Source organism: Corvus kubaryi, unplaced genomic scaffold (genome assembly GCF_017639235.1).
Source record: "Corvus kubaryi isolate FWS band 111438036 unplaced genomic scaffold, C.kubaryi_AGA036_p1.0 37308, whole genome shotgun sequence".
Classification (NCBI taxonomy): Eukaryota; Metazoa; Chordata; class Aves; order Passeriformes; family Corvidae; genus Corvus; species Corvus kubaryi.
Genome location: NW_024581096.1, coordinates 12,543,282 through 12,554,422, shown reverse-complemented (window position 1 = coordinate 12,554,422; position 11,141 = coordinate 12,543,282). Strand labels below are relative to the sequence as shown.

Below are 11,141 nucleotides of genomic sequence, written 5' to 3'. Positions count from 1 at the left end.
CACACCGGGGGAGAGGACATCGTCTCTGGCTGGGCGCTTGCCGCACTGAGCCCTCGGAAACGCCCGGCTGGTCCACACGCGCGGTTCCCCGCCAGGTGTGCGGGACGGGACGGGACGAGACGAGACGGGATGGATCGAGACGGGACGCGGCGGGACGGGCCGAGCCAGGCCGGGACAAGATGGAACGGAACGCGGCGGGAAGGAACGGGACGGGACGCGGCGGAACGGGGGCGGTGCGCGGGGAGCAGCCGCGGGGGCAGCGGGGCGCGGCGGCTGCGCTCAGCACCGGGGAGAGCTCCGCGCCCACCGCGCATGCCCCGCCCCGCCGGCGCGGATAAAAGCGCGGCGCGGAGCCGAGCGGCGCCAGCGGTGGCACCTGCACAGCCGGCAACGCGCGGTCCCCGGACCCTGCCGCCGCTCCAGCAGCCCGCCCGCCGCTGCCGCTGGTCAGCGTCTGGGGGAAAAGCTCCCGCGGACCCGTCTCCCACCCTAGCATGGGATGGGCGAGCCCTGCGAGCGCGGTGCCTGCTCGCCAGCCGCTGGCATAAAGGAAGGAGCGCACCGGGAGTCCTGGGACACGCCGCTGGGCTTTCTGGAAGGCGCTCAGATGGACAACGGGAGCAACGTGTCCTTCTTGCAGCTCTTGAAGAATATCAACCTGGAGCGAGCTGACGGGATGCAGGGGGACAGCTCTGATATCGTGAGGATTGTCATCTCGCTGGTGTATTCCGTGGTGTGCGCCGTGGGACTGGTGGGCAACCTGCTGGTGCTCTACCTGATGAAAAGCAAGCAAGGCTGGAGGAAATCCTCCATCAACCTCTTTGTGACCAGCCTGGCAGTGACTGACTTCCAGTTTGTGCTGACCTTGCCATTCTGGGCAGTGGAGAACGCGCTGGACTTCAACTGGCTCTTCGGCAAGGCAATGTGTAAGATCGTCTCCTATGTGACAGCAATGAATATGTATGCCAGTGTATTCTTTCTCACTGCCATGAGTGTGGCTCGATACCGCTCTGTGGCTTCAGCCTTGAAGAATCAGCGTCGAGGTGACCCACTGGGTGGCTGCTGCTCTGCCAAGTGGCTTTGTGCACTCATCTGGCTGTCGGCTGTCCTGGCTTCCCTGCCCCATGCCATTTTTTCCACCACTGCCACTGTCTTTGATGATGTTCTCTGCCTTGTCAAGTTCCCAGAGGGCCAAGGCAACAATGCCCAGTTCTGGCTTGGTCTGTACCACATCCAGAAGGTGCTGCTGGGCTTCGTGGTACCGCTGGTCATCACTAGTCTCTGCTACTTGCTCCTGGTGCGCTTCATCAGTGACAAGCACGTGGGCAGCACCTGCAGTGGCCCCAGCATCAGGCGCCGCTCCAAAGTGACTAGGTCAGTGTCCATCGTGGTGCTGTCCTTCTTCTTGTGCTGGCTGCCTAACCAAGCACTTACAACGTGGGGGATACTCATCAAACTCAACGTGGTGCACTTCAGTAATGAATACTTTCTCTCCCAAGTGTACCTCTTCCCCATCAGCGTGTGCCTGGCACATTCCAACAGCTGCCTCAATCCCATCCTCTACTGCCTCATGCGCAGGGAGTTCCGCAAGGCACTGAAGAGCCTCCTCTGGAGGATCACCTCACCTTCCCTCACCACTATGCGCCTTTTCACTGACACCACCAAGCCTGAGAAGGAGGAGCAGGCCCTGCATGCCGTGATGCCTGTCCACCCTGTCCCTGCTGCTCCCCGTGCTGCAGCCATCCAAGCAGAGGTGGCCTATTACCCTCCAGGGGTGGTGATGTACAACAGCCGCTACGACCTGCTGCCTGCCAGCTCCATGGAGCAGCACTGCTGAGATGGCAGGGGGCTCTGGGGGTGGGACAGTGCCAGATGTCGCCTGGGGATATTGAATGCCTGGTCAGGACAAGGGGAGGAGGGATGAGTAAAGGAGGACTTCTGTGTGAGAGATGCTCTTTTGTGGTTTTGTCTGCCCTCGGAGACCCTTGATGGACATTGTTGTCTGGAGAATGCACCCTGAGCTGGAGAGCAGGGCTAGGAGGAGGAAGTGGTGGGGTGTCTCTATGAAATGCCTTTTAGTGCTTGTACCTCTTCTGGGGAACAAGAACTGGTGAGGCTGATGGGACTCCAGCCAGGGAGGATGCAGGATGTGCAAAGCACCACAGGAAAGAGAGGGGCTGGTTGGGGTGGGCTGGGGCTGGAAGGTGTCAAACGTGTCCCTTCAAGCTGGAGCTGCAAGCAGCAAGAGGCCAGCAGCCCTTGCACCCTTTGTGTTTGTCTGTGCCAGGGAGAGGAGCTGAGCTGCTTTCTCACTGCTGCAGGACCCTGTAAACAGTGCAGGCCTGACGGGTCACTGCTCCCCAGGTTCCACTGAAGGCACGGGGAGCCTCTCTTCTATTTCAAACCTGCCCTGAGGGGAACTGTCAGGACAAGTTCAGGCTTGGCCCCTTTCTTCTCTTCTAGGGGCTTAGGAAAGAGAGGGGACAAGACTGTGCTCCCCTCCACATCAGTGCAGGATCTGCTTTTCCAGCTACCCCCTCCCCCTCAGCTGCTGCCAGGGTATAGAGCAACCTAGACAGTCAAGGAGAAACCCAAGGACAGAATTTGCAGCTTCACAAGGAGGTGTTGCTTTGCCTGGGTTTGGACGGAGGGTGTAAGCCCCCTAACATTGTTCCTCAGCCTCTCTCCAGGCCCCTGAGGGGAAAGGAAACCTCACAGCCCCAGACCATGTGTAGCAAGACAGCATCTCCCCCAGGGCACTGAGGTTGCAGGCTTAATTTTTGCTGCACTTCAGACTGTTCATATTTCACTACAGGAAATCAGCACAATTGTAAATAAAATTAAAACAAGCGAACAAAAAACCAAGGGGGAAAAGAAACAATCCTAGTCACTTCAAATCACTTGCTCTGGGATACTTCTGGTTCACTTAAAACCAAACACAAAGGCTTCAGTTCTGCTGAGTGTTTTCACTGTCACTTGCCAGAGTTTCCGTGAAGTTCAGTTCCTCTGGTCTGAGCAGCCCTAGGGCCTACAGTGCTTATGTAGCCTAGAGAATGTAAGGGATTGGCCTGTCCCAGTCTCCGTTCTAGAGAAATGACTAGCAAATAATTTGAGGCTGATCTGAATCAAACTTCTAAGGGGATGAAAAAAGTGTATTTTTAAGCTGTGAAAGTTTTTATGATAAAATTATATATCTACTTCTTAAAATATTTTTTTTAATTATGGGGAGAAGAATTTGAAATCAAATTATCAAAATATTTGTTTTAAAAGATAGGAAAATGCAACAGTTCTGGTTTTTTTTTCAGAATACAAGTTCATTAATCCCTAATATTGCATATAAGATGATTATTTAAATATAATTTTCAAAACTCTTTTCTATTTCCAACCCCTTTCCATGCAGTCTAACTCCAGCATCTGCCTAACTCTGCTAAAAAGGCATTTATGCAGAGGGTTGTTTGTCACCTCTAAGTATTGACATGGAGCAAACTTGCTATTTCTCTCCAGAGAAAACTGCAACGCCATAGTGGCAATTACTCTTTTCAGACTCTGTAAGGTTTACTCTATATGTTGATAACTCCTGTTGTAAAATTCATGTTTGATCTGAAAGCAGCTTATTCTGCTATTTGTAAGGAGAAGTTGTTCTCTTTTTTTTCAAGGCAGAACAGACTTCTCCAGCCTTGAGCACTTGCTAGGGGGGAAGATACTGATTTACAAGTTGTCTGAAGAAAAGCAGAAGTGAGCTGGTGGCTGCTGGGCGTATTTACACAGATGCAAAGACTCCGAAGAAATCAGACATATCCACAGAAGAACTTAAGCATCTAAGTACTGTACAACTGCCTCTCTAACCTCCTAAATCCTGACTTGGTTGACAGGTGAAGTCTATAGGTACTTAAAGTTTTTTCTAGTAAAATTTTTGTGCCTAGAAATCTGTTCCTGAGCATGCCTAAATCTGCTTGATTCTGTAGCACTTATTTCTGTGCTTTATGGGGATATCTCTGTTGGGACTGGCCACAGTGTGTATCCTGTGAGGGAGGTAACCTTGCATCCCAACACAGAAGACCCTGTGCCAGGCCACACTAAGCCAGGAGCGGCTGTGAATTTAACTCATTCCCCCCATCCCTCCCTTTGAATCTGTGCCTGGATGTGCTGCTTCTGTCCCAGCTTCAATGTATGTGCAGATTATGCTCCTTCCCCTTCCCTTGTGAAATGCTAAATTAGTGGGCACAGCTATCCCCTACGGCTTGAGAGATTCAACTCCCCCTTTCCCACATCCCAGGGGAATGGTTGAATCTCTGGGCCCCTTTGTGAATGTGCTCATGTTCTCTGGCTTGAAACAGTTCCCTGTTGCATGAATTGCTGGCTGTTGCTGGAGCATAAGGTCAGTGAAAGCCCTCAAACACTGCTTGGCAGTGGTTAGGGTGCAATCTCCAAAGAGGAACTGTGAAGAGATTTTTTCACTTCAACTACAGAATAGAAATTGGATCCAGATCTGGGTTCTAGGTCTCCCCTTCCCAAGAACAGTGGTTAACTCACTCACAGGTCCTGGCTCAATTAAGTTCCAGTATGCTCTTCAGGAGCCTGAGGTTTTTTTAGACCTGCAGGTAAAGCAGCTTAATGTGCTAAAGGATTTGCAAAAAACTGCATTCTTCTTCTGTGAGAAAGCCCTAATATCTGTGTTCCGGGGTAAGAAAGCTGCACTGTTGTATGAGAAAAGGACACCATGAACTCTTAAGTCCAGAGTTCAGAGAGATATAATTGCATTTCTATAGGCCAGGAGAAAGTATCTAAATTAAGGACATGGGAGGAATCTCACAGCCAGACGCTCTTCTTGCTGTTTGCTTTTGAACAACAAAATTTCTTGCTTAACTTGTTGGAAATTTATTCCCTATCTGATGTTTAACTGTTTTTGTGCATTAAAAGCTGTCCAAGTGTCTAAAGTGTAACTGTGAATTTCAGTAGATAGCAAGCTGCCTGAAAGAGAGCCTCTGTGGTGCTCAGCATGGCAAAACCCATGTACTTTTGTGGATGTCAATGCAGACATAATTTTGTGCCAGGAAAACAACACAACAAAACATGTGGTGTTCAGAACAATGCATAGTTAGCCCAGAATGCTGGCAATGTACCATTCTCAGAGGAAACCCCAGGTGCCTGATCACTAGAGACATAAAAATGTCACATTTGGCCAATCACCCAAACATGAAAATACCTTGAGTGTGTAGGGACTATGAAATTAGAAGGCAACTCTTTTTCAGGTCACTGATCCACCAGGTGTAGGTCATGGATCTGCTGTTTGAATGAGGCACAACCCATCCACACTTGGCCAAATGCTGGTTCAGGCCACACCAGCAGCCCAGGCTGTGCAGGTCAGTGTGTGTCCAGCACAGCCAAAGAGCACACCTCTAGCAACATGTGCGCAGAGAGAAATTTTGCTTCACCTGTGCCGTGAGTCCTAGATAACAGCAAGAAATCTGTGCTCTGTGTTGCACAGGCAGGGGCACCAGCCTGGGTCTTGGCAGAAGGTGCAGTTTCTCTGTGTGCATAGGGTGTGTGGCCTCAGCAGAGGGTTTTTCCAGCTCAACAACAACAAATCCTACCAAGTATCTGGGGGTTCATAAGTAAAGAGTATAAAACACACTTCAAAACCACTCCTGTTTCCTGCAAATGTCCGTGTCTTCATTTGTAACAATCACCTTTTCGTGGACTAAAATAAACATTGCTGAAGGCTACAAAACAATACTTACAGAGTTCTTGACAAGATTTTTATTCTTGTTCTCCTCCTGTTACGAATTCCTGATAGGGTGCTAGTGGAGAGGTGCACATGGTCATAGCAGGGTAGGGACCTGAAGGTGCAGGCTGACATCTAGTGACAAACTGAGAGAACCTTTAAAGACCGGATATTTTCATCAGGCAAAGACTTTGATTGCTTAGGGACGTTTAAATATCTCAGCCCCTTAAATAACTAACCAAGGTCTTAATGTAATAACAACCTCCAATTGCATTTCCAAATTTCCCTTTGAAATGCCTCTTCAGTGGAAATACTGTTTCGCTTTCTCAGTGAGTTATTCTGGCACTCACTTTAGCAGTAAAAAAAATCCAGTCCCCTTCATTCCCATTCATGACTGTCTACTCTAAAACTTGATTATTCAATTGAGTCCCTGCACAGAAACTCTGATCTAATTCATATCCCTGAGCTGGAGCAGGAATAGATATGGGTGTGGTGCAGCTCAAGGACATTAGATTGAGAGCTTGGATCTCCTTTTTTTAGTGAGGGTCATTTCTCAAATGAAAATTCTTATTTTTCCATTTAAAGGGGGTCGCTGAAAATACCTTGTTATCATGAGGAGAGCAGTTAAAAGAATCTCCTCTAGATACAATCTCAATATCAGTCACTGACGTGGGTAGCCAGTTAACTTGCTCCTGTGCTAAAATGTAGCTGATAATACACATAAGCAGGTTTCTCTGCCTGTGTCTGTGCATAGCTTCAGAGTCCTTCCCAAAATCTTAACTGTAAGTTATAGACTCACAGGATGGCCAAGAAAATTGGGCCAAAAGATCAGCTGGACATAGAAGCAGTTTATTTAGTTAACAAGTTTTTGGAAACATTGACTACCAGGTTGGAAAGGACTGGTTACTATTCAGTGTGTGAAATGACAAAATAAAGATATCTCACTCAGATATCAGCTCTCTCCCTTACTCACCCATTCCTTGGGACAATGAGATACTGTTTCTCCAAGCACTTGTGATTTTCCTTCAGATCAGCTGAATGAGTATGGTCAGTTGTACAGTGATCAAACTAACTATTCAACACTGACTTCTAAAATCATTGTTCAATTAACCTTTCCACTTTCACTCAGCTGAACCTCACACTGGATAAAACTGGAATCTTGTGGAAAATGACTGGTTTCTGTATTTGTGAAGAAGCCTGATCAGCACATTCACACTGGGAGAGGTGAATTCTACACCAGGGGGTTGTGCCACCATTCAAAGGGTCCTCAGTGGGCTGGAGAAATGGGCTGACAGGAGCCCAAGGCAGCTGGGCAAAGGGAGGCGGAAATTCCTATGCTCTCTGCACCTGCACAGGCTGGAGTGCAGTCGATCGGAAAGCAGAGAAGGAGCTGGGGACAAGGTGAACACAAGACAGCAATGGGCCTGTGCAGCAAAGGCCAGCAGCATCCTGCCCTCCACAGGGCAGGGTGCTGCCAGCTGGTCAGGGGAGGGGATCCTTCCCCTCTGCTGAGCTTGGTGAGACACATTTTCTGCTGTGTCCAGTCCTGGGCAGGTTACCCAGTTCTGCATTATTTACCAGAGAGGCTCTGATATGACGGAGGGCTTTGAGCATTTGCCACATGACGGGACGCTGACAGAGCTGGAGGTGTTCAGCCTGGACCTGAGAAGGCTTGGGGACTTCATCAGTGTATGCAAATAGCTAATGTGGGCAGGGATTAAAGAAGATTAAATCAGAGTCTTCTCCGTGTTTTTCAGAGAATAGACAAGAGGCAATAGGCACAAAATGAAATTCCATCATTTAAATGTAAGAAGGAAAACAAAACCTTTCAAAGGGTGTGGTCAAGCACTGGAACAGGTTGCCTGGAGAGACTGTGGAGTCTCCAGCTTCAGAGATGCTCAGAATGACTCAACACTGATTGTACTGCTTGAGCAACCCTGTGCTGAGCAGGGGACTTGGACTGGGTCATCTCCAGAGGCAACCCCAACTATTCTGTGCTTTTGTGTGATTCTTTGATAGCAAATAGGTTGCTCTGGATATGTCTTTCTTCCAATACAGTAGAATTAGCATTCATAGCTGTCTTGCTTGATGTTTATTCTGAAAAAACTCTAAAAATGTTATGCCCTCAAATCATCTACTACTATGTATTTCAAAACACCTATTAAATGATCTTTCAAAATGTTTTAATTGCTTTTAATTTCTGATGAAGTGGTGGAGGGGGCTCTGAGGAAATATAGTCTTCCTTCTGCCCATCAAAAGTCACTTCCTGCTGAACTCCAGTCACTTGTTCACAGGCAAATACAGTGATGGATACAGAGTTACAGAGAGTGAACTATGAGCTCCTGAACTGAAGGTAACGATCCTGCAGCAGGAGTAAATAACCGCTCAGTGTGTACAGGCGATCATAAATAGGGAAAAGAAGAATCTGGTTTAAATTTCAGATCTGGGATTACATTTTCAGAGATGTAAACTGAAATCTTGAATTTTGAGCCCACTTGAGTCATTCCAAGGAAAATATTCCAAAATGCAAAATCCCTGTTCAGAAAAGAACACCTTTTAATAAGGTACCAGCTTTCTCTCTGAGAGAATCGTAGTTCCAAAAGCAGTTTTATTGCCGTGTTTTGCAATGTTACGGCAATCTAACAATGTTTGGGATTTATTTTTTCTACTTATTGGGATTGAGTGTTTTTCAGCACTTTGAGTTCACTTTGAGTGAACTTCAGCACTTATTAAAGAGAGAAGTACCTCAGCCTTCGAAATCTCTGGAAACTGAATAACTTGCAAATTACACTGCAAGCTAACTTTTTTTTTTTTTTAAATCGGGTATGAATGTTGAAAAAAACCCCAAATCATCTGAGATACATTTGCACTTACATGGTGATCTGCCAGCCGTGCAACCCCAGTGTAGACTTCAGCAAAATGCATCTCTGTCAGAAACTTTTTTTTTCCCTCTTATCACTTGTTAGACTCCACAATTCTGCCATTTGTCACATCTCCTCCTCAGCATCTAACGAGCAGAGGGGCCTGGAAAACAGAGGTATCCAAGACTCTGATGCTGCCTCTCTCTGTGCTGCGACCAATGTCCCCCCACCTCCTGATTTACTTTACCTGCTGTGAGCCAATGCAACAAAAACTCATCTGCCAAACAAGTGGGGAACAGCTGCACTACAGGATCGACTCTTGGCATCAGCACTGAAGGTTTCAAAGGCCGGATTCTGCCAGGAGTTTGATGCTAAACGTCTCCATGGGGGGCTCTTACCACCGCATGTCCATAGGACAGTGTCTGCAATGCATTAGGCAGCCGCGCTGCAGCTGGCAACAGGCAGCTTTCCTTGGTTGTCTATGCACAAAAAAAGAGAGAACTGGACTGCAGCAGTGCATCGCGGTAAGGAAATTCCGGAGTGAGATGGCAAAGGGAGGGTCAGGGCTGGGGCTGGGGCGGTGCAAGGCAGCGCAGCTCCGGGGGTGCGGTGCTGTCCCTGAACACGAGGGGACAGCCGAGCACCCGCCGAGGGACCGCGGCGCCGGCCCCGGCCCGGCTCCCCTTGGAGCAGGCAGAGCCTTTGGAAATGACCCTCGCGAAAAGCACGCCGTGGTCCGGAAAACGTCACACCACACAGCTATCGCCCTGGAAATACACGACATGGTTTGTTTATCTCAGTTTCCTGCGTAGTCCAGGTTAGAAAGCACTGATTTTGTTTTCCTGCTGCTGCAAGTGCTTACCCACAGGGACAGCCTCCACTCTGATGGTTCTGCGTGATGTGAAGTCACTATCCTTAATACACAGGTAAAATATTAATACGTGGGAGGTAAAATGTTCATTTAAAAAAAAAAATTTAGGAGATGAAACTGTTTAACACATCTTGCATATCTAAAGGAGCAACGCATGAAACTGAACACCATGGAAGGCGACAGAATTCACAGAAGCACAGAATGGGTCAGGCAGGAAGGGACCACAGTGTTCATCTGTTCCAGCCTTCCTGCTCAAGCAGAGTTATCCTAGAACACAAGGCACAGGCTGGTAGGTTCCAGAAGGTCCTAGAATAACTCCAGTGCGGGAGACTGCACAGCATCTCTGGGAAAGAGACAAAAGGAAGACTGTATTTCTTCTGAGCTCCCTCACTCACTGTTCCAGTGCTCCATCACCCACGAAGTAAAGAAATTCTTCACATATTCAGGTGGAACTTCCTGTGCATCAGTTTCTGCACATTGTCTCCTGTCCTATTGCTGGGCACCACTGAGCAGAGCCTGCTCCATCCTCTGACCCCTCTCTGCAGACACTGACAGACACTGATGAGGTCCCCTCTCAGTCACCTCTTCTTCGGGCTAAGGAAGCCCAGCCCCCTCAGCTGTTCCTCATAAGAGAGGTGCTCCAGTCCCTTCATCACCTTTGTCGTCCTCCACTGGACCTGCTCCAGGATCTCCACGTCTCTCTTGTGCTGGATGCAGCATTCCACATGTGTCTCACCAGGGCTGAGCAGAGGGGCAGGATCACCTCCCTTGACCTGCTGGCAATGCTCTTCCTAATGCATCCTAGGATTCTGTTGGCCTTCTTGGCCACGAGGGCACTGCTGGCTCATGGACAGTTTGTGGTCCACCAGGACCCGCAGGTCCTTGTCCTTCTGCTCTCCAGCAGGTTGGCCCCCAGCCTGTACAGGGGGTTATTCCTCCCCAGGTGCAGGATGCTGCACTTGCCTTTGCTGAACTTCAGACAATTCTTCTCTGCCCATCTCTCCGGCCTGTCGAGGTCCCTCTGAAGGGCTGCAGAGCCCTCTTGGATATCAACCACTCCTCCCAGCTTTGTGTCATCAGTGACACTGCTGAGGAGGCATCTGCTCCTTCCAAGGATTGAGGTGAGACTCACTTGCTCCAGTTCCCTGGGTCCTCCTTCTTGCTTGTTTTAAAGAATGGGTGATATTGTCTTTCTTCCAGTCCTCAGGCACCTCTCCTGATCTCCATGACCTTTCAAAGATGATCATGAGCCCCCTGGCTATGGTGTCTGCTAGCTTCCTCAGCACTCATGGATGCATCATGTCAGGGCCCATAAAAATTGCAAGTCACTTTTCACAATTTAGTCTTGAACAAGTGACCCCAAACACTTGCCTCTTAAATAAACAAGACAGAGCAGCTAGAGAATAAGAAATGAATGCTGGAAACTTAGAGGGGAAAATTTTGGTTTATAGCTCATTTTTTATAGCTCTATCATGCCAAAAATAATTTAAAGACATTTTGCAGCAGATACTCCACCCAATCCTTTACAGTTCAAAAATATTAAATGTCATGATTGCCACATTCACTTACACCATCTTTTGACATGCTGCAGGGACTGCTAGTGATTCATAGGCACCCATGTGAAAGCTGTGCGTTCTCTCAAGGCAAAGACATTTATGATTCATCCTGACTTGTGTAGCCTTTC

General features: G+C 48.5%; 1 protein-coding gene across 2 annotated transcripts; it reads left to right on the top strand.

The window, feature by feature from the left end:
• Window positions 1-369: 369 nt before the first annotated feature.
• On the top strand, window positions 370-5,736 carry RXFP3 (relaxin family peptide receptor 3). 2 transcript variants are annotated; one of them, XM_042028548.1, is made up of 2 exons: window positions 370-1,753; window positions 3,657-5,736. In XM_042028548.1, exons 1-2 carry the CDS (start codon window positions 500-502, stop codon window positions 3,690-3,692), a joined length of 1,290 nt encoding a protein of 429 aa, XP_041884482.1. In that variant the 5' UTR covers window positions 370-499; the 3' UTR covers window positions 3,693-5,736. The 2 variants fall into 2 exon arrangements, with proteins under 2 accessions (XP_041884482.1, XP_041884481.1); XM_042028547.1 differs by having other exon boundaries at window positions 370-5,736.
• The last annotated feature ends 5,405 nt before the right edge of the window (window positions 5,737-11,141 follow it).